Source organism: Vipera berus (assembly GCF_964194415.1).
Source record: "Vipera berus genome assembly, chromosome: 3".
Lineage (NCBI taxonomy): Eukaryota > Metazoa > Chordata > Lepidosauria > Squamata > Viperidae > Vipera > Vipera berus.
Window position 1 is genome coordinate 194674171 of NC_138204.1, and position 23555 is coordinate 194697725.

General features: G+C 37.4%; 1 protein-coding gene across 1 annotated transcript; it reads left to right on the forward strand.

The window, feature by feature from the left end:
* Nucleotides 1–70: 70 nt before the first annotated feature.
* On the forward strand, nt 71–22082 carry DCAF13 (DDB1 and CUL4 associated factor 13). The gene is made up of 11 exons (XM_081322483.1): nt 71–308; nt 971–1170; nt 5376–5483; nt 6555–6644; nt 10084–10239; nt 11633–11710; nt 12541–12623; nt 15094–15258; nt 17700–17835; nt 19771–19934; nt 20911–22082. The coding sequence occupies exons 1-11, from the start codon at nt 239–241 to the stop codon at nt 20996–20998; spliced, it is 1338 nt and encodes a 445-aa protein (XP_081178609.1). The 5' UTR covers nt 71–238; the 3' UTR covers nt 20999–22082.
* Nucleotides 22083–23555: the final 1473 nt, after the last annotated feature.

Below are 23555 nucleotides of genomic sequence, written 5' to 3' on the forward strand. Positions count from 1 at the left end.
TCCACGACGGCGGGACTAGTAGTCACGTGAGCGCGCGCAGCGGCCGGCTTCTTTTTCCCTGCACCGCAGGACTCGCTTTGCTTCAGTTCCTACCGAGCCTCGGCCTGCGGTGGCGCCTCAATCCGGAAGTGCTTCTGGGAGTTTCTCCTTTTCCCACGTGGTGCGGCGGAGTGGCCGGTGTCGGGGTGCGGGTGGGAGAGAGGTCTTCGGAAGGCGAACGGACTCCCCGGCGCGGAAAATGAGGGTGAAGGTTCTGAGCAGGAACCCGGACCACTATGTGCGCGAAACCAAGCAGGACCTTCAGCGGGGTGAGCGCAGAAAGAGAAGCGGGCGGAGGAGGGTCGCTCTTTTGGAAACCAGCCAGGGCGCCTCACTCCAAGCTCCGAAATGGCTACACAGCTTAATCAGAGTTATCAAGGGACCAGTTGCTTTCATTACGAACCGCTCGCCAGTTCCCGTCAGGCCGAGGAAGATTTCTACTCGGAGAATTTAGCAGGCTGGATTTAGCCTTCCGACTGAGCCCTGATCTGTTTCTGGGTCCCGATTTTAGATAGTGAGGTGCCATCGGTGGAGTTCAGTTCTTGGGGAGGGAGTTGCCGTAATTCGGATTGGAAAGATGGTGCGTGTAAATTGAGAACAGCTGCAGAGCGGGAGTTCTGCAGCTGCCTTAGGCACAAAGTAAGCTGGGTGACTTTATGCCAGTCACCTTTTCTCAGCCCTAGAAAGGAAGCAGAGGCAAACCCCTTCTGGAAAAGCCTTGCCTACAAAACTTCAAGGACTTGTCCAGGCAGTCTCTGAAAATTGGATTCAAAAGAATATGCACACATTAAAAAATTGAGAAATGGATTGTAAAACTAAGGTGGGAAAAAATATTTCCCAGGACAATCCTGGCTTACTCACAAAATACAAAAAGAGAAGAGTTTTCATTGATGGCAATATGTTTATTTGTGTATTTTTCACTTTATTCTAGTTCCACGCAATTATGATCCTGCGTTACATCCATTTGAAATTCCACGGGAATACACAAGGGCACTAAATGCAACTAAATTAGATCGTATATTTGCGAAACCTTTTCTTGCTTCATTAGATGGTCATCGGGATGGAGTTAATTGCATAGCTAAACATCCACAGAGCTTGTCTACAGTTCTGTCTGGAGCATGTGATGGAGAGGTAAATATTACTTTGACTGAAGCGTATGTTTTCTTAGTGATTGTTAAGTGTAATTATGAAAACTTTTCATGGTTTTGCTAAATGTTAATGGTTAATATCTGTAGATCAGATATTAATATCTAATAGTTAATATCTGTAGATCAGATTTAGGATGAGGGTGAAGGTTCGTTCTCTGAGCTTGTGGGTTGGTTTCTGAACATTATAAACAGAAGGACACTGACATCCCCTAAACTCCGCTGAAGATGTAGCCTGGTAACAAAATGTTTGGAAAACAATCCACAAGTTCAGGAGAACGAAACTTCACCATCATTTGCTAAATGTTTTCCTGTGACATGAGCAAGACTGTAGACTTGCTTTAAGACCATATGGCTACCTCAACAGGTAGGATTCTTTAGTTTACGGCTGCCATGACTTTTGTTCTTGTTTTTTCCACTAATGTTGTTTTTTTCCTAGGATATACAGTGGGACAAAAAAGTATTTAGTCAGCCACCAATTGTGCAAGTTCTCCCACTTAAAAAGATGAGAGAGGCCTGTAATTTTCATCATAGGTATACCTCAACTATGAGAGACAAAATGGGGGAAAGGATCCAGGAAATCACATTGTAGGATTTCTAATGAATTAATTGGTACATTCCTCGGTAAAATAAGTATTTGGTCACCTACAAACAAGCAAGATTTCTGGCTCTCACAGACCTGTAACTTCTTTAAGAGGCTCCTCTGTCCTCCACTCGTTACCTGTATGAATGGCACCTGGTTGAACTTGTTATCAGTATAAAAGACACCAGTCCACAACCTCAAACAGTCACACTCCAAACTCCACTATGGCCAAGACCAAAGAGCTGTCGAAGGACACCAGAAACAAAATTGTAGACCTGCACCATGCTGGGAAGACTGAATTTGCAATAGCCAAGCAGCTTGGTGTGAAGAAATCAACTGTGGGAGCAATTATTAGAAAATGGAAGACATACAAGACCACTGATAATCTCCCTCGTTCTGGGGCTCCACGCAAGATCTCACCCTGTGGGGTCAAAATGATCACAAGAACGGTGAGCAAAAATCCCAGAACCACACTGGGGGACCTAGTGAATGACCTGCAGAGAGCTGGGACCAAAGTAACAAAGGCTACCATCAGTAACACACTATGCCGCCAGGGACTCAAATCCTGCAGTGCCAGACGTGTCCCCCTGCTTAAGCCAGTACATGTCCGGGCCTGTCTGAAGTTTGCTAGAGAGCATTTGGATGATCCAGAACAGGATTGGGAGAATGTCATATGGTCAGATGAAACCAAAGTAGAACTTTTTGGTAAAAACTCAACTTGTCGTGTTTGGAGGAGAAAGAATGCGGAGTTGCATCCAACGAACACCATACCTACTGTGAAGCATGGGGGTGGAAACATCATGCTTTGGGGCTGTTTTTCTGCAAAGGGACCAGGATGACTGATCCGTGTAAAGGAAAGAATGAATGGGGCCATGTATCGTGAGATTTTGAGTGAAAACCTCGTTCCATCAGCAAGGGCATTGAAGATGAAACGTGGCTGGGTCTTTCAGTATGACAATGATCCCAAACACACCGCCCGGGCAACGAAGGAGTAGCTTCGTAAGAAGCATTTCAAGGTCCTGGAGTGGCTTAGCCAGTCTCCAGATCTCAACCCCATAGAAAACCTTTGGAGGGAGTTGAAAGTTCGTGTTGCCCAGCGACAGCCCCAAAACATCACTGCTCTAGAGGAGATCTGCATGGAGGAATGGGCCAAAATACCAGCAACAGTGTGTGCAAACCTTGTGAAGACTTACAGAAAACGTTTGACCTCTGTCATTGCCAGCAAAGGATATATAACAAAGTATTGAGATGAACTTTTGTTATTGACCAAATATTTATTTTCCACCATAATTTGCAAATAAATTCGTTAGAAATCCTACAATGTGATTTCCTGGATTCTTTCCCCCCATTTTGTCATTCATAGTTGAGGTATACCTATGATGAAAATTACAGGCCTCTCTCATCTTTTTAAGTGGGAGAATTTGCACAATTGGTGGCTGACTAAATACTTTTTTGTCCCACTGTAATAGGAAAAAAATAGAACAGGAAATGTGTGACCTCTAGAAATAATTTCAAGTTATAATAAAAGGGATTAGATAGCTAATTTTATTTAGTCTTCTAGCCAGCATGGGAAATGTGTAGAGATTAAATGCAATATTACAGTTGCAAGAAAAAGTATGTGAACCCTTTGGGATTACGTGGAGTTTTGCATGAATTGGCCATAAAATGCGCTCTAAACGTCATGTAAGTCACAACAATAGAAAAACACAGTCTGCTTAAAATAATACTACACAAACATTAGCTGTTGTCATGTTTTAATTGAACATAAGATGGAAACATTCACAGTGCAGGGTGAGAAAAGTATGTGAACCTTTGGACTTAATAACTGGTTGACCCTCCTTTGGCAGCAATAACCTCAACCAAACATTTCCTGTAGTTGCAGATCAGACCTGCACAATGATCTGCAGTAATTTTGGACCACTCCTCTGCACAAAACTGTTTCAGTGTAGCAATATTCTTGGGATGTCTGGTGTGAATCGCTCTCTTAAGGTCATGCCACAGCATTTCAATCGGACTCTGACTGGGCCACTCCAGAAGGTGTATTCTGTTCTGTTGAAGCCATTGTTTTGTTGAATTACTTGTATGCTTTGGGTCATTGTCCTGTTGCATCACCCATCCTCTGTGGAGCTTCAGTTGGTGGACAGATGGTCGTACGTTTTCCTGCAAAATGTCCTGATAAACTCTGGAATTCATTTTCCCATCATGACAACAATCCGTCCAGGCCCTGAGGCAGCAAAGCAGCCCCAAACCATGATGCTCCCTCCGCCATGTTTTACAGTGGGGATGAGGTTTTGATGTTGGTGTGCTGTGCCTTTTTTTCTCCACACATAGTGTTGTGTGTTTTTCCCAAACAACTCAATTTTGGTTTCATCTGTCCACAGTATATTTTGCCAGTAGTGCTGTGGAACATCCAGGTGCTCTTTTGCAAACTTCAAACGTGCTGCAATATTTTTTTTGGACAGCAATGGCTTCCTCCGTGGTGTCCTCCCATGTACTCCATTCTTGTTTAATGTTTTCCTTATTGTAGATGTGTCAACAAAAATGTTAGCATGTGCCAGAGATTTCTGTAGGTCTTTAGCTGACACTCTAGGATTCTTCTTTACCTCATTAAGCATTATGCGCTGTGCGCTTGCAGTCATTTTTACAGGACGACCACGCCTAGGGAGAGTAGCAACAGTGCTAAACTTTCTCCATTTGTAGACAGTCTGTCTTACTGTGGACACATGAACATCAAGGCTTTTGGAGATACTTTTGTAACCCTTTCCAGCTTCATGCAAGTCAACAATTCTTGATTGTAGGTCTTCTGAGAGCTCTTTTCTGCGAGGCATGGTTCACATCAGACAGTGCTTCTTGAGACCAGTAAACCCAAAACAGGTGTGTGTTTTTAAAGGGCAGGACAGCTGTCAGCAACACATCCAATATCATCACACTGATTGGAGTTAAGGTTGGCTCACTCCTGGCTCCAATTAGCTCTTGGAAAAGTCATTAGGCTAGGGGTTCATATACTTTTTCCACCCTGCACTGTGAATGTTTCCATCTTATGTTCAATTAAAACATGACAACAGCTAATGTTTGTGTAGTATTATTTTAAGCAGACTGTGTTTTTCTATTGTTGTGACTTGCATGACGTTTAGAGCGCATTTTATGGCCAATTCATGCAAAACTCCACGTAATCCCAAAGGGTTCGCATACTTTTTCTTGCAACTGTATGTGAACAGTTCCCATATTTTTCCCTGCTTATACCCCAAAAGGTGTACAAATTTTTTGTTTTGAATTGGATTTGTTTCTATTTCAACCATAGAAATAAGATGTTAACTTTTGGAAAATTATCAGACTTCAGCCTTGGATTTCTGACTTGCAGCAATTTAAAGTCTTATGAACTCTTTGGAAAAACTAAACTGTCAAATGAAAGTCTGTAAATTGAACCATTATTTTTTTTTCCTGATACTCTTCAACTTTGTTTTTTGTTTTTGCTCACTCAACTCCCAGAAGGATAGTTTGCTTCTGTTGTTAAATGTGGTATATATTTAAATATTACCTATTTCTAGATTTCACATGAAGATATACTTCATTATGAATTATGATAAGCGTGTTATTGATTTTACAAGGTTAGAATCTGGAACTTGATGAATTGTGTATGCGTCCGTACATTGCAAGCACACGAGGGCTTTGTAAGAGGAATGTGTACCCGTTTTTGTGGCACCTCTTTCTTCACTGTGAGTATAATATTGGGAATTAAGGAGTGATATTTAATGTTTATGGTTGCTTTTTGCTATTTTTTTGTGCTGCATTTTGTTTAGCTTATAGTTTATACATTCTAGCACTTTTAGCCTACAATTCTTGTTTTTTATTATAGTTTATTTTTTGTGACAATACTTAATTTTCAAGGTAAACTTTTCTTCCTGGAACTATAAAGCAAATTGTGGCTGAATCTGTTCGTTTCTTTGAAATTCCAAAACCAGTAAAGAACAGCTAAATGGCTAGATTTCTCTTTGAAGATAATACAGTAGCTGAAGTGGAACAGTAAATGTGATTTAAACATTTAGTAAATTGTGCAACTGTAAGTTTTGCTTCGCCCTAACAATTTAGTAATTATATCCTTGTGGCCCTACAGTATATGCGTCACTATAAATAATAGAATTTCTGTTTGGTGGGAATGTGAATTTATTTATGATTATTTTAAAACTATTCCATAATGTACTATATTACTTCATTTGGGGTTTTTTGGATATTAAGTGTGCTGCTTGATTCAGTATATTTTTACATAGAACATATCTTTCTTTCTGGTAAAAGTAGCTGTGTTGACTCATGGCATTGATACAGTTCACTACTGTATAGTGCCTCAGTCAGATACTCTTCACATTTTTCAGTGAAATGTGCTGGATGGATGTTACTTATTTTTATTTAAATTTTCTTTTATAAAAATACCAAGATTATGGAATAAACATGAAATGGAATAAGAGAATATTTCTTCAAGTTGAAAACAAAGTGAAAAAACTGAAAAACTGGCACTGTATTTGCTTGAGAAGTTGGATTTCTTGTGTATATTCAGATGTATTCGTTTACATAATGCTTTCAACCTAAAAAGGAAAGGGCTGGCTCTAAGACTCTTACTAGGCATGTGTTATGCTTTGGATTCAAAGCTGAAAAGGTGCATTGCGAATGACTTGACTGATTGTGTACCTGTGCTCTTTCCAGAGTTTCTTTTTGGCTGCAGAACTGAAGTTTCAGTTGTAGAAATAGCTGCTATTGTAAAAAAGCAATATTTTGTTTTTCCAAATCATTAGGTAGGTGATGATAAAACGGTGAAGCACTGGAAAATGAAGGAGCCAGCTTATGGGGAAGCAGAAGAACCAATAAATACCATTCTTGGAAAGGTACTAATTATTAATTATCTTGTTTTCCCCCCCCCTTAAATTTGTTTTGCAATCTTTTGCAAACTTAAAACCCTGATATTTTTTCTGTAACTGATTTTTCATTCAGCCACTTGTCAGAAAAGGTATAAGGCAGGGGTCTTCAAACTTGGCCCTTTTATGACTTGTGGACTTCAACTCCCAGAATTCCTCAGCCAGCTTTGCTGGCTGAGGAATTCTGGGAGTTGAAGTCCACAAGTCATAAAAGGGCCAAGTTTGAAGACCCCTGGTATAAGGTTTCCTGCTTGAGCAAGGGATTGGACTAGATGACCTACAAGGTGCCTTCCAACTCTTATTTTGTTCTGTTAAAGATTGGTTTAAAATGCAGTTGTAAAACTTTTTGGAAGTTGGATTAAGAGAGGAGCCATTGTTTAGTTTTAACTATTAATTGTAGCAGCAGCTATTAAAATAACTCTAGCTGCTCATTTGGGATTTGTTTTTAACTTGCTGTAGATGTGCTGAAAGTATGACCATATTAGCTAAAATCTGAATCTCTCCAGATATTTTGAATTATAGTTACTGTAATCTTTTGTTATTAGTCATGTTGGTTGAAATTGATGAGCACTGAAGCATGTTGCCTGGAAGGCATAGGTTATGCAAACAAATGAATCATTCTGATGTCAGATTCCCTAAAATGCTGTAAGTCTGAATTATTTGTACTATACTATATAGGATAATGTATGTAATTTAAAAAATCTTGCAAGGGGACTTCCGGTGGTGACGCGATGCCGAAGACAGCCGTTTTCGGGCTGCCCGCTCCGCAGCTGTGTTTTTCCATCGTAAACAGCGCCGATCAGCTGTTTAGATGGATTTGAAGCCCCCTCCTCGGGAGAAGAGGAGGGGGTGAGGCCCCAGGTAGGGGTTGAGCTCTCCGGGGCCGCCTGAGCTGAGAGTTTGGGCGGCTGAAGGATTGAGCCCCCCCGAAGCCTGGGTTGCTCCGAGCTGCGCAGCGCCCCTGCTCCGGGATTTATGGAGCAGAGCCAGGCGTTAGCAACCACCCCTGCCAAAAGGAAATACCTTTGATTATCAAGATGCAGGCAGAGCGGTACAGGAGGTCAAGGTGATGTGGACTCTTATCTTTACTCTCTAGCTCAATGGATTTTATAGCTTCAAAGTGAAAGTGCGCAATAAGTGAAAGTGGGGGAAGATGGCGGCTAAAACTTCTAAAGCTCTTCGGAGTGCGGGGTCTTCCCTGGTGCAACAGACCTCATTGCAAGCTTTGCTTCCTCCTGCACCTCCTCCGGCATTGACGCTTAAGGATTTACAAGATGCTCTTGGAAAGCATTCACAATTGATGTCTGACATGATGGATGAAAAGCTGAAAAAGTTGGAGGAGAAACTGGAGAAGAAGATGGAAGAGAAGTTTAGAGCAATGAGGGTGGACATGTTGTCTATGATTGAATCTGTAGCTGAATGTGTGCAACAGCTGGATGAAAAAGTGAAGGATCTCAGTCAAAAGAACTCTATATTAGAAGCAAAAGTATCAGAAAATGAAAATATAAGGGATAAAATGGACGGAGAATTGAGCCTTGCTCAGTATCATCAGATGCAGTATGCTATTAGAATCAGGGGTTTAAAGGAGAACTGTAAAGAAGATTTAAAGCAGCTGATTTCTGAGGCTCTGGAAGGGGTATTGGGCCAGCCAGCATCTGAAATTGAGGGAAATATGGACAAAATTTTTCGTGTAAATTCATGGATTGCAAGACAAAGGAAGTTACCCAGAGATGTGGTGGTCTATTTTACAAAGAGAGTAATTAGAGATGAAGTTATTCAAGCTGCCTATGATACTAAACTGGTAGTGGCTGAGCAAGAAGTCTTGGTTTTAAAAGAGATTCCTCCGAAGATTTTAAGGAGAAGGAAAGATTTTGCATTTTTAGTACAGGAACTTAAGAAATGTGATATTAAGTTTAGATGGGAGATTCCAGTTGGACTGGTGGTGACGCATGAAGGTAAAAGACATCGTCTGGTTACTGTGGCCCAGGCACGTGATTTTTATAGCAATGTGTTAAAAGCAACCCCCCTATCATTTTTGGAAGCTGTTAAGGGATACGGCGAGGGAAAGCTTCAAGATGTTGCAGACAGACAGATAGAGGACAATGGTGTTGGAGGGGATCAAGATACAGTTTCATTGGATGTTGCAGGAGGCCAGAGGAAGACGCGTGCCGCCTTAAGAAGAGCGAGACGAGAGCAAGAGCAAGACCAGCAGATAGTTATGGAATCTCCAAAGTGTATTTACAGTGAAGATGTGGGAGGGGTGCGGTCCAAAGACGTTTTGGGGGTCATGACAGACGTGCTCCAAAAGTTTTGGGGTGTTAAGATTGCTGATTAAATTTTTAAATTAGTATCTTAATGGATTAAATTTATCATAGAGGAGAAAGAAAGTTTTTTTTAATATGTAACACAATTTAAGATGGATGTTATTTGCTTGTTAGAAAAGTATATTAGGGTTATGGACTTAAAGTGTGTGTTGAACTAAGAATGGGTATGCAAGCTCCTAATTAACAACAAGTTGTCTTACAGACTGCTTAACCCTTTTTTTTTTTTACTCTTTTTATTTGAACTCAAGGATGACCTGGAACTGCGAGACATTTGGTGTGATACATGCAAGAATTATTTTGATTATGGTTTAGTTTGGTTGGAGATTATTAAGGTTAATAGATAGGCGCTTTTGGCGCGTAACTGAGAATTTGTTTATTTTTTTTCTTTGAAATTAATATGAATAAGGACTGGGATTAAGAAAATCTATTCTGAGTAAAGCTCTTTTTTGTTTTTCTCTTTTTTACTTTATTTGTAATATTAATATTGTTTGTATTCATTTTACATGAGCTAGAGGGAGATAGAACTAATAGTTTATTGCTGATAACATAGGGGTGCTTATGTTTGTTTTTTGATTTTATACCCTGTATTTAGCTCTGGGAAGTCGGGGGGGGGAGGAGGGAATGGGGGGAAGGGATAGGGAGGGTTGGGTGGGGGTGGGGGAGGGGGGATTAAAGTTAAAATGTATTGTAAAACTTTTTAAATAAAAAAAAATCTTGCAAGGGAGCTTAATATTTATACAGTTAATACTTTTTTAAAAATGTAGATAATGTTTTAAATGTAAGGAAAGAGGCTATTGTGCATGCTTCTTGGACTATGGATAGCTTCAAGAATTAATGAAAGGAATCAACTGCTGTAAACTTCCTTCTATTCTCAAATGAGGCAGTTGCCATTATAATAGTGAATTTCTTGGATCATAGCTAGTTAGAGAAGAAATGGCTTCTGCCATATAGGGACTGCTAAAAGAACTATTAGCTGATACTTCACAAAAAGAGTTTCTTTGCTCAGATTGCTACTGTCTTTGATCTAAAATCTTTGACTATTATATCCAATAGTTGGTTCTTTTTGTTTTTTTTATATTTTCAAGACAGTGTACACTGGAATTGATCATCATTGGAAAAAACCTATATTTGCTACTTGCGGTCATCAGGTTGATATCTGGGATGAGCAGAGAACTAGTCCTATATGTTCTTTGACTTGGGGAGTCGATAGCATAAACAGTGTTAAATTCAATCCAATTGAGGTAATAATTTCATTATTTTATATATGATGCTAAAATTATTTTCATTAAATAATGCAACATGGATATGGTCATAAACCATATGAAGACATTGGTGTCTGCCACAGGAATTAGAGGTAAACAAAGCTGAAGGAGAATGAGGGAGCTGAAACATTGATTAGATAAATTAATGTGAATAGAACAGTCCTTGAAGACTATAGTTATGCTCATTATTCAGTAAGTTTGTTTTTTTATCTTTTTTTTAAGAAAATGATATTTAAGGAAGGATACAGTTCGGTTTTGCAAGAATAAATCTAATAGCTAAGCTGAATTTTAACTCTTGGGAATCATGGATAGCAAACTTTGGTAGGATCAAATATTAAGGTGCAAATGGATTTTTAAAATGGTGGGAGAGTAACTTGCTGATCAACAGTAATAACAGTTTGCAGAAAGAAGAGCAATACAATTAAAGTTGGGAAATGAAGAGATCTATATAAGCATTATGGCAAGTGAATGCTAAGACAATGCAGGGCTGTGCTGAGCAAAAATAATCTTATGCTTGCTTACTCTGTAGTTGTTCCGTAGTTCCCAGTGTAAGAATGTGTAGGGGCTACAGTTTTGTTCATGAATGATAAAGTCCTGTAATAATCTCCCATTCATGAGAAAGGGGGATGTGTGCTGCCACACTGTTTTTCATTGCTGTCTACCAGTAAAATGTGAATGTCTGCAACAAGGCAAGGCAAGCTATTAATTTTAGTTTGAGAGCAACGAGGCTTAAAAATAATGTGTGGATAGCAATAACACTTAGACTTATGTATATACCACTTCATAGTGCTTTATAGCCCTCTCTGAGTAGTTTACAAATGTCAGCATATTGCCCCCAGCAATCTGCGTTCTCATTTTACCAACCTCGGAAGGATGAAAGGCTAAGTCAGCCTTGAGCTGGTCAGGATCGAACTACTGGTAGTTGGCAGAGTTAGCCTGCAATACTGCATTCTAACCACTGCACCCCCAGAGATAGAGTTTCATTTGTGAATTCTGCATTTTTCTAGAATCCTGTTTTCACTGAAGTACTATTCGGCGAATATAAGAAAGCCTGTCCTCTTTACAAAAGAACAATTGAAAAATGGGTGAAAGATTGTTGTGGCAGCATGAATTTCTTCTTGCTCTTTTTTAAGCAACATTTTTTTTAAAGATCAGCTGTTTTGGACACTCTTTGAAAGGTTTACTAATTTAAGGATATAGATGCTAAGTAGGTCATTTACATATTACATCACTTTTTGATTAATAATTTCAGTTACATTTAAGAAATCAATTTCCTAAATAGTGATATTTAAACAGTCATGCAATTATAATCAAATTCTTAATTCTATCAACTTCCATATTTGGCATACAATTGTTAAATAATTATTTTCAGATGAACCTTTTGGGAAGCTGTACTTCAGACAGAAATATTGTGCTGTATGATATGAGACAATCAACTGCCCTAAAGAAGGTAATAGATATGCTCTTAAAAATGCTCATTTGCAGGGATGTATATGTGCTGAATTCTGTTACATTTTAATATTTGCACTGATTCTGTGCCTGCTAGCCGCACCATTGTGCCACCCATTTACACACCACTGCACACCCTCCTTGATCCTTTCCTTACTTCCCATATGCACCCCACGCACCCTGCCCAACATCACCATATCTCCCTTGCACTCTCTTTGAGCTTCACTGCACTTGTGTGCAATTCACTGTGCTTTCCTTGCATCCTTGTTCTCTCCCTGAATCTCACCGTATCTCTGTCAGTCCCTTCCCCTCCAGCAGCAGCCAATTGCTGGCCGCCTGCTGGCTTCCACATTTGGAGTTGTGCTTTATAGACACGGCACTCAGAAATTCCAGTCCTAATTGCTATCATAAGTTGAGGACTACCTGTAATTATTATGCTGGACCTTTTTACCTGAATTTTATGATGTATCTGGATAAGGTGATTCTTGATGTTTTCACCAACATGAGAGGTTGTATAGATTACACAGATTTTTAACCAGTGTGAGCATATTTGCTTAATGTTTGTTTGTTTGTTTATTTGGTTTGTATCCTGCCTTTGGTCAAATCAAGGTGGCATATGTCACTAGTGCTCCTGCCTATTTTCTCTACAATAATAACACTGGTGGTTGGGCTGGGAGAGAACAACTAACCCATAGTAATGATTAGTATGTATTTTTATAGATACATTTGTATTGTAATTATATAATTTATTTTTAATGTATAGTTTATTGTGATAAACAGTGTATGTCTATTGATTGTTTTTCCTACTTTATAATTTTTAAATTTTCTCAGGTTATTTTAGATATGAGAACAAATACACTTTGCTGGAATCCCATGGAAGCTTTCATTTTCACTGCAGCAAATGAGGATTACAAGTAAGAAATACTGATTTGGCTTGCTATCAGTTTTGACTGTTTTAGATAGCCAGAAAGTGTGTAAGTTTTGATATATTAATAAATACCATTTTTAATTTGTTCCATAGCAAATTTTTTCTTGAGGGATTAATTAAAAAGAGAATGCACGCACAGTGCAATCTGATTTATTAGGAAATTGTTTCTATTAAAAATGAGATTTTAAACTTTAGCTGGAGTCTGAAGAACTATTACTAATATTTTGTACTCTTTTTTGCTGAATGCAGATACTGGATATTGTTAGCAACAAATTGGCAATTTAAAAAATTGATATAAATTAGAAATGCACATTACAATTACAAATAAAATACTGATCAGGACATTTAAACAGAAGCAGTAAAGGATCAAACATCAGTGAAATGGATTTACCAACTCTCCCCAGGTTTATTTCTGAGAATACCTACTTCTAGAGAACATCAAATTCAGAAAAAAACTACTCAATAATCAGTCATTTTCCAAATAAAAAAGACACTGTATCCTGATCTAGCACTTGGTCTTGGTGGAGGGGAGCAAATGTTAGCCTGCATCTTTAGCTGTCAAATCTTGACTGGTAAGGGATAGTCCTTGTCAATCCTTTGAGGCCACATTTGGAAATAGAAGCCATAAGAATTTTTGTAACTCTGCTTTAATGTTACAGATATAATAACAGAATCTTGAAATCTTTTCCCCCTCCTATTTATGCCAGGGAAAATTAAAGTGGGGCAGTCTCAATCTCTTGTATTTACCAACTAAGCTGAGGATTTTCTAATGCCTGCTATTCACCACCTTCAAGGCTATCTTCATACTCTTCTATAGTCATTGGCCTCAGTTGCAAACCCACTTTGTGGTCAACAAAGTAATCCATTAAAAGTGTATCAGATTCAAAAGTTAAAAACAACAGTTTAAACTGAGTTTAGAAATAGTCTATGACACAATATTGGTACTGCAGGATTACATTAGTATCTGAATTGTCACATTCTGTATCAATTAATTGTTTTGAACACTACAAGTAGCCATCGACTATTCAAAGTTATGGTGTTGCTGAATGAATGGTGGTTATGACTAATCCCACCAGCCTCATAATACACGATCATGATTTGGGTGTTTGCAGTCTGTTCGCACTTATTACCGGTTGCAAAGCATCTCCCAAATGTGGGATCGCCATTTACAACTGTCTCTGCCTGCTTCCCCAGAACATCAGTGGGGAAGCTTGCAAATTGCTAGTGTAAGTCTCTCCCACCTGCAAACCCTGCAGATTCTCTGTGTTGGTGCTACATTGGCACTTGCACATTCCTCTGTACCCTCCCCAATCCTCATTTTGCCTCCCCTGCCTTTTGTGTGCCCTCCCTGACCCAGGTGGTGCCTATTGCACATCCTCCTGACTCATCCAGTGCCTCTTGTGCATCCCCCCCCCACTCTCCCTCACCTGTCTGGTGCCTCTTCCACACCCTCTCTGATCTTTGCACACCTTTCCCAACCAGTGCTGTGCCTGTTGCACATCGAAAACTATCTGTATTCAGAAACAATCCATATATAACATTTCACATGTCACAATGCCTCAGATACTTAAGTATCTGAGCTAAACACTGCTTTATATTCTAAATTATCTGCTGTAATGAACTCTATTTTTTTTTAAAAAATTGGCTATATATCAGGATTCATCATAAGCTGAAAACTCAATTGTCTCTGGGAAAGAGAATTGTGTCTTTTTATTTAAGTAGGAAGGCTCAAATTCATTTCAAGTTGAGTTACTTCACAGGCATATTTCAATGTAAATTTCTTGCCAACAAATGATTTATCCCTGTCTTCTTCCAGAATGCTTTTTCATCTTCTCAATATAATTTTGGGATTTCCTAGAATGGGAAACTACAAGGAAATCGCTAACTAGATCCAGCTATGCTTAACTTTTTGAGGTCAACCATAAACAGCTGAGTGCCACCACTTCACTGAGTTCTATTCAAGCAGCATATGAGAAATGGCAATAAAGTTTCTAATTTCTAATTTCAAAATAAGTGGTCCTCTGTCAAAGCACATAGAATTTCTTCTATGCCTAATGTTTACTTGAATGTCATTGACGGTTTAAATATATTATTTCTGAAGAAATTGGGGGGTTAGCCCAAAACCTAGCAGAATAGTTGAATTTAAGACAGTTTAATTGATTGATTATTATTCTGCTCACTTGCTTTTAACATGGAAGTGATAGTATTCTCAGCTTCCAAGATCATTAATCAGTCCTAAATCAAGAACATTTTCATGATAATTTAGATATATTCTCCCAAACAGATTTCAGCCATTTTTGTAAAAAATATTTTTTGATGAGGACTAGAGGCACTGTTCTAATAAGTGTCTGATATCCATAGGCACCGGGTGGTAAACCTCTACTTTGCTACAACATTTGAGCAATCAATTATAAAGTAGTTAGAAATAATACTTTTAGTTTTTCTTCTTCTTGCAGCTTATATACTTTTGATATGCGGTTCCTTGGCAAGGCTTTAATGGTTCATATGGACCATGTGTCTGCAGTCCTGGATGTGGATTATTCCCCTACAGGAAAAGAATTTGTGTCGGCCAGCTTTGATAAATCTATTCGCATTTTTCCTGCAGACAAAGGTCATAGCAGGTCAGTGAATTTTTTGTAATAATTACACTTTTGAAGTTCCTCGTTTGCCACTAATCTTAAATCTCTCAGTTTGTTTTTAATATATTGAATCTCTTGTAAAGATATAGTTCCATTAAGCTTGTGAAATTTTTACTGGTGCATTTTAGTGTTTCGTTCTGCTATTCACTGATACTGTTATAAAAATGGCCGGGCTAAAATGTTTTGGGGTTCAAAAATCTTCTGATTTGTTCCATGTGTCTAATACAGAGTGCATTTGCTTAGGACAGAATCCAACAATGGAGATGAATATGTATTTACTCAGCATTTTTTGATTTTTTTTCAGCATGATTCCAACTGTGCCATATAAATTGCCAGTCAAGAAAGTTAAGCTATTGTTAACTGCAATTTAACTATTGCTAAATGGAGGGATTTAGATGCTGACTGCTGAAATGGGCATTAAGATCAATTTCATCTCTGGATGAAATAGAAAATATGGTTTGCTTATTGAAAAGGCTACATGCTGATGGATCAGCAGCACAGTTTGTATAAAATTATAATGGATGTGGAGATTGAATACAGATTTCTCAACAAGACTTTCAAGCTGTCATCTGTAGTTTTGCATGCTTTTGCAGTTTGTGCTGTGGGCATGATTGCTGCAGCTGTGATACAGGTTTTATGATATATGTGCTTAGGGCACAGGAAACCTCATGAAGATTTACATTTGTAGTGTGATTTTGCATTAATATTTTAAAATAGTTTATATCAGCGGGCTTCTAGAATCTAGATCACAAACAACTAAACAATAAAAATTGGAAGCAGTTACACTAATTTCTTAAAATGTTTTGAGATGTCTTTTATAGTTAATTTCAGCTTGGGAACAAGTAGAGCTTCTAAAGAATTCTTCAATATGCTTATATCCATATCTCACTTGATAAAGAGTTTCTTCTTGAAAATTTTCAAGACTTTACTCTGTTTTTGACAATATCCATTCAAAAGCTTTGGGTCTCATAAATATGCATTACTCTATACATAGCAAAAGCATGTTAAATTTATGGACTTAATTATGTAGGTTTTATCACAGTGCTCTTGGCCCAGATGCCAGGGCTTATTTTATGTTCCTAATTAAATTCTGAATGTGAAACTTTAGAAGTCAGAAGAAACAAGACATACTTTGTTTATTAATTTTATTAAGAGCTTTTGGTAAATGAGCCAGATGTTTGAGTGATTAAATGAACCAGCTTATTCATCCCTATGTTATTCTATTACAAGTGTCCTCTTAAGAGTAATTTGTTTTCAAAACCCGTTACGAGTACAAAATGTTTTTTAAGTTGCTTCTGCAATTTTTTAAAATTTCTTATAACATTTACATGGCTGCCTGTCTTAAAATCTGGGTGGCTCACAAGGATGAACAATATATAACAACTGTCAAAAAAAGTAAAACAAAACAAAACCCCTGGCATCATAACTAAACTTTCTGAAGCAGCCCATAGTATGTGCGTCCCATGCCAAGCACACTCTATCTGAGTGCTTAGGGGAAAGTGCTTTTCGCATAGGGCAGGGGCTGCCATGCAAAATGCACTTTTTCTGAGTTCTGTAAGATGGCAGTATTTAAAGGAAGGGGCCTGGAAAGTACCTACCCTACCTGAAATGATAGGATGGGCTTATGTCCTCAGGGAGAGGTGGTCTTGCAAATAACCTGGTTCCATGCCATAAAGAAGTAGCTCTCACTTATTGACCCTAATCAGGACTGGCAATGCGTCACTAAGCATTGTCGCTGTGAAGTGTAATGTCACATGACTGCTTTGCTTAGCAGTGGCAGTTCTAGCAATCCCAGTTGCTATTATTGAATGAATCCCACATGATTGTTAGGTGATGACTCACCTGGATCCAAGCTACTCTTGGAAGAAAATAAGGAACTCTTCCATTTGAACTCCTCTCCATCTATCTATCTACCCCTCTCCTGCCCTTTAGGCTGTCTGCTTAGCTTCCATTGCCAGCTGCCCCTCTTGCCTGCCCCTACACCATGGGCCTTCTTTTGTGCCATTGTAGCTTCTTTCAGACCAGTCTTCTTTTGCTTGCTGACCAAGGCCTTCTTTCATAGAAAAAAGATGGTTAATTTCTCAATCTCTAATTTTCTCTAAAATTATTTTATTCTATTTCAAACAAAATAATAAATTAATGCCGACTTGCCTCTTCATATCTATTATTTTGACTTTTTAACTTCCAGGTATTTGCCTGATTAAGATCAGTATAATCAGGTAATTTTTAGAAATGTTAGGGTTGCATAGCTCTTAGGATAAATCTGTGAAAAGTGCTTGGTAGTACAAATATAGCATCTTTCCTATGCTACATTTATGCTCCTGCACTCTTCCAAGCTGAAGCCAAAAAGCTACACACCCCTGTAAAAATACCATAAAATATTTCTAATTAAAATGAAAGCAAACTATCTTTTCTATTCTTAGAGAGGTCTATCATACAAAGAGAATGCAACATGTCATCACTGTGAAATGGACATCAGACAATAAATACATTCTTTGTGGCTCTGATGAAATGAACATTCGTTTGTGGAAAGCAAATGCTTCTGAAAAGCTGGGTGTGGTAAGTAACTGCAAATTCATTGTTAGACTTAAAGCAGATTCATTCCTTTTAAACAGTCAAAAAGCACTAGGTTGTTAACCTTAAATTTTGGTAATAACTATAATTCATTGTAATTATTTTGTCTTAAACAAGAGAGTCTGTTTGGGTTAGCAGCTAAAGCACCAGGCTAGAAACTAGGAGATTGCGAGTTTTAGTCCCACTTTATGAATGAAAGTCAGCTAAGTGACTTTGGGTCAATCATAATTTGCTGTGGAATTCCATCTCATCTAAGAATCTGCCAATGCTGTGTGTTTGCTACTACTTTACAATAGTTGGGGCATTATAGTGTTCTGATTTTTTTTTTAGGTAGTAGATCTTAAGGTTATGGACAGTGTTGTGGAGATATAAAAACCGTTGATTGCCTTCTTGATCTTTGCCTTTCTTGGCTGATCAAATAGCAAGTCTGGAATTGGCTTCTTGGTTAAGCAGAGGGATCTGTACCTCGTTGAGCATGGAACGTGTTCCTGTGTTCTTAAAAGAGGTAGTCATAAAGTTAAGAGGCCTCCCTTGATCCAATAAAGTTTTGTAATATAGATCCAACTCATATATTTCATTTTTAGACAAAATATTTAAAAGACAGTCACAAACTGACCTCCCAGCTCCATATGTGCATGGATGAAACTGATTTCCTGGTTCCATTTCAGTCAAGATTTTATCCAAAGTATGGTAGTCCTCACTATGATTGTTGGCCTCAGAAAAGGTGATTTATGATATGTCTTTGAAATTATGACTATCACAACACTCCAATTATCACATGATCACAATTTGGATACTTGGCACCTGGCTTAGATTTACGATGCTTATAGCATCCTGCAGTCATAAGACCATAAAGCACCCTTCCTGAGCCTGTCAATAATTTTGAATGGTTTTTAAATAGCTAGTCATATGTCAGAGATTAACTGCCTGTAAACATAATATGTTGAATTTTGGAGACTTGTGTGACATCTTAATTTATTATCTTTATAAATTGCCTAGAATTTTATCATGTTGGCAGCATATAGATAATGGAAATAAATAAAAGCTGCTGTAAAATGTTGCAATATGAACTGCTACTACTGCTAATTCCTAGTGATTTAAAACAGGGTTGTCTGGGCTTACAAATTTGGTCATTCTGATTGTTTAAGAGTTCATTCTTACTCTTCTACATTGTTCATTTCATAATTAGAATGAGCAACATCAAGCCAGAAGTGCTGTGAATATTTTTAAAAAGGCTCATTCCTTTGAAAGAAATAGGGTTGTGTCAGCTACCATTTTAATGTAATTGCCTTTAATTAAAATGAAAACCTTTTAATTTGGATTGTATTGACATTTTGCACAATAGGGATGATTGAAATGTACTGCTGACTAAGCAAAAGAAATGAAATACGATGGGTGGTGGAAAATACCTCCTACAGCTAATAAAATTAATGTTTAGTCTTTCTATATAAGCAGTTTTTGAAAAAGAAATATTTCTTCTACTTGAGAGCTAGTTTAAATCTAGTTGGATTTTGAGGTATATTCTGCACCATTCTGATGATCAAAGTAGGACTTTTCTCATTTAACATGGTTAAATCATCAGGGATTTAGCAACCAGGCTAAGCAGAATACAATAGATTTGCCTTTTAATTGAATTTATTGGAGATGTATAACTATAGAGATTTTCACAGTTAAAATCAAATTTAGAACTAATCTTCCTCCCTCCCTCCCTCCCTCCCTCCCATCAGTGTCCAATATAAGATTTATTTGCCAGATACTACTTTGTGCTATTCTTTGGGATCTTGCAGTTCCATGACTTTCCCCAGTATATAGAAGGTGCCAAGATTTCATGAAATGTTGCACACTCATAAATCTGTTCTGGTATTGCGGAATTCATCATTGTTAAATATATGTTTTAAGATTATGATTTTTTTCCCCTAGCTTGCTCCTCGAGAGAAAGCTGCTATTAACTATAATCAGAAACTGAAAGAAAAATTCCAGCATCATCCCCAAATCAGACGTATAAATCGCCATCGTCACTTACCAAAGATGATCTATAGTCAAGCCAAAGAGCTACGCATCATGAAAGAAGCTCGTCGGCGAAAGTATGTTTTATTTATTTTTTTAAAATTAAATGTATTCTAGTATTTTTTTCCATTTGTCTATTTACTTTTGAATAGACTGGAACTCTTTAGACAGACTTTGGAGTCTTCCACTTGATTATAAGACTAATCTGACAGTAACATGTTTTGATTTATTAGACGTGTTTCTAAAGTACAGGACATTGGATTGGACAATACATTGTTTCCTTTCCAAGCTTAATTCTATAATAACATGTATTTGCTGAAACAGTTAGTTGGAGTATCTAAGTCAATAGGATAGAAATAATTAGTTTGGCCATGTTGAGGGAATTAGAAGGGGATGACAATGGATAATGAAGGTGAATAAGATCAGAGTCATTACTGGAATGTCCTGGAAGAAGTACAGGTTATTACTAGAGACAGATTGACCATGCAGTCATCAGAATTGAAATCTGATTTGATGGCATCCATGTAAGTATCTAAAGGCTAACTTAGTCTCCAAATAGTGCTTCTGTTTTTCTTTAGACTTTGCAGTCCGATTCATCCTATTAATTAAATTGAGGTGGGAAGAACAGCAAAAAGGAGAAAGCACTCCTTGAGCTCTTATTCTGATAGAGTAGAAATTACTGCTGTTCAGGTAGCAGCAGATGCCATGCCATCTTTTTTTAAAACCTGAATAGGATTCATCTATTAATCTAATCATCTTTCGTACAAATGGGAGATGATGTTACTTTTGAACATGATCTATATTAGCCCAGTCCACAGCATAAACAGGAGAACATTGACTGACTATTCCAAATTTTATTTTTATTTTAATTGAATCTGCCCTGAAAAAGAGTGAATATTTCTTTCTTTTCTGGGATCATAATCCAGTACCTAATATGTTAATTGTATTCCACATATAACCCTACATTCTGATATATGAATATTGGTTATGTAGTACTAACTTTATTTTCTAAGCAATGAAATATATAAAATATATTTTAATATCTCTTTCTAGGGAACTGAACCGTCGTAAACATAGCAAGCCTGGATCTATACCACTTGTGTCAGAAAAGCAGAAACACATTATGGCTGTAGTAAAATAATGATATAAAATTACTAGGGGTACTCAATTCCTATGGACATGATTTATATGTGAGATATATTTCTTTGTTACAAGATATAATGCAAAACTGCTTTTTGATATTATAAAAACAATAAATTGAGACTGTAGTTGCTATAGTGTGGCTAATTGTGGTATCTTTATAATATTTATTTTGCTGCATGGCTTCTAAAGAGCGAGAGTGAAAGAGAAAGTATTTTGAAAAGTACATGGAAATACTACATATAAAAGGATATGGAACTAACTAAGAATGTTGCAATAAGTTTTCCAAAATGTTAATTTGTAGTGTCTTAAAAGGATGTGAAGAAAAGTATTCTTAGATTGGCAAACTTGCCTCCAAATATTTGGGCACCATTTAATAAAGACAAAATGTGCAAAACCCCTTTTCCATAGTAAGCTATATGTCTTGATTCAGCCTACCAAATAATATAGAGATAATCCTCAACTTATGACCACAACTGAGCCCAAAATTTCTGTTACTAAGCAAGACAGTTGTTAAGTGAATTATGTCACATTTCACATTCTTGTCACAGTTGTTAAGCGAATCACTGCAACTGCTAAGTTAGTAACACGATTGTTAAATGAACCTGGCTTCCTCATTGACTTGCTTGTCAGAAAGTTATAAAAGATTACACATTTTACCCGCAACCATCACATTTTACTGCAACCATCATAAATACATGCCAGTCACTAAACAAATGGTTGTAAGTTGAGGATTATCTGTATTTTCATTTTCTGTATGTGTTAATAAAATTGTTGAATAGAAATATACAGCTGCCTATATGTAAAATGTGAAATAATTATTAACATTTTGAATGTGATTACTGCCAATATTTTATATTAACTGTTCATCCATATAGTTTGTTTATAGCATAATACGGAAATTAATAACATATCTGAAGTTTAAGAAGTTAATTTTTGGCTGTATTATTTTCAGTAACAATACTGAAATATGTTAAGTATGGACCAACTATAGAATATTAATATTTTATACTTTTATCCTGCCTTTTTATATATATATAACTGCATCAAATAATCTAATATAGTCATTAAAATACTGTAATCATTTGGCATTTCATTCCTTTCTATGAATGATTCCAGATTGTATCCTCAGTTATAAACTTGCTCAGTCTATACCAGACACGTCAAACACAAGGCCCGGGGGCCGGATCCGGCCCGCGAAGTGGTTTCATGTGACCCGCGAAGCCATCCTGGAAACAGTGAGGGAACGGCCCCCACTGCCTTGGCCCTGGCCCAGAGACCCTCCTTCTGCCAGAGACCCTCAGATCTGTCCCACTCCTGCCCAGGCCCCCATAGGCACCCTTGATGCGAACGATGTAGAGCTGGCCATGCCCACCCAGTAGGCCATGCGTACTCTAGCCACGCCTACCCAGTAGGCCACACCCACCCAGGCCACACCCACCCGGCCCCTTGAGGGCAACTGCAATGCTGATGCGGCCCTCAATGAAATTGAGTTTGACACCCCTGGTCTATACAAAGCTTTCTATATCCAGAGTTGGTCATCTAAAGTCAAACAATTATTCTTTGGCTAGCATGCAATTAAAGTTTTAAATAAATTGTCTTATGTAACAGATGAGATCAGCCACTATTTTCTTGCTTATCTGGAAAACAGCTGTTTCTTTGAATTTCAAATTTGTTATATAAACTTTATCAAATTATTTAATCCTATATTAACTGCATATTTTCAATTTTAATTTATTTTTATTAAACACTAAGATAAACTAAAATAGAAAAAACATGCAAATAAGAATAGGAAAAAAACTTACATATACATTGATTAGATATTAAATACAATTGTATTTAAAATATTAAATACAATAGTATATGTGTATTCCCAAACTTTTGTAAAGTATTATATTCTGTGACATCTGGACACAAAAACTAAGGTGTTATTAATTCTGAAAAAAATTGGAAAGCTTATAATACATAAAGTTGATAAATTAAGTTCATGTATGTAAGGTTGTATGCTGCATACAGTAACAGTTATAGTCATATTCTAGTGAAATGACATAACAATCACCACATATAAACTACATTGTACAAATAGATACATTAATTGGGGAATACAATTTGTTCAAAATAAATAAAAGTTCAAGAAAGAAGGAGCTGCATTGTGTATTAAACATTCTATTCAAGTTGAAGAAAGTTGATACACATTATATTTTCCAAAAATGAAGTGTAGAATTTCAAACAACATTTTAATGTCCATTTTGGGGGGGGGACTTGCCAAACATGGTGCTTCCAGCAAATTCCTAATCTGCCTTGTTGAGTTCTTTCTTCTTCGGAGGGTGGATGATGAATTTTACATTATGGTATCAACTCTGCTCTCTAATACTTGAGTGTAACATTGTGATGAAAATATTTAAATCCAGAGCTGGCACTGATGCATGTTTTATCATTTTGATACCATCGGATGGAAGTGAAACCAGCCTCTTTTCATCTATAAAAACCAATACTTCTGCATTAAGGGTCGGGTGATTAACCAACATTTTCAACCAAGATTTGGCTTTGTCTTTGGA

Coding starts and splice junctions, on each gene's coding strand:
- DCAF13 (XM_081322483.1), top strand. CDS start 239: ATGAGGGTGAAGGTTCTGAGCAGGAACCCGGACCACTATGTGCGCGAA. Junction 6,645..10,083: donor TAAATACCATTCTTGGAAAG/GTACTAATTATT, acceptor TATATTTTCAAG/ACAGTGTACACTGGAATTGA. Junction 11,711..12,540: donor AATCAACTGCCCTAAAGAAG/GTAATAGATATG, acceptor AAATTTTCTCAG/GTTATTTTAGATATGAGAAC.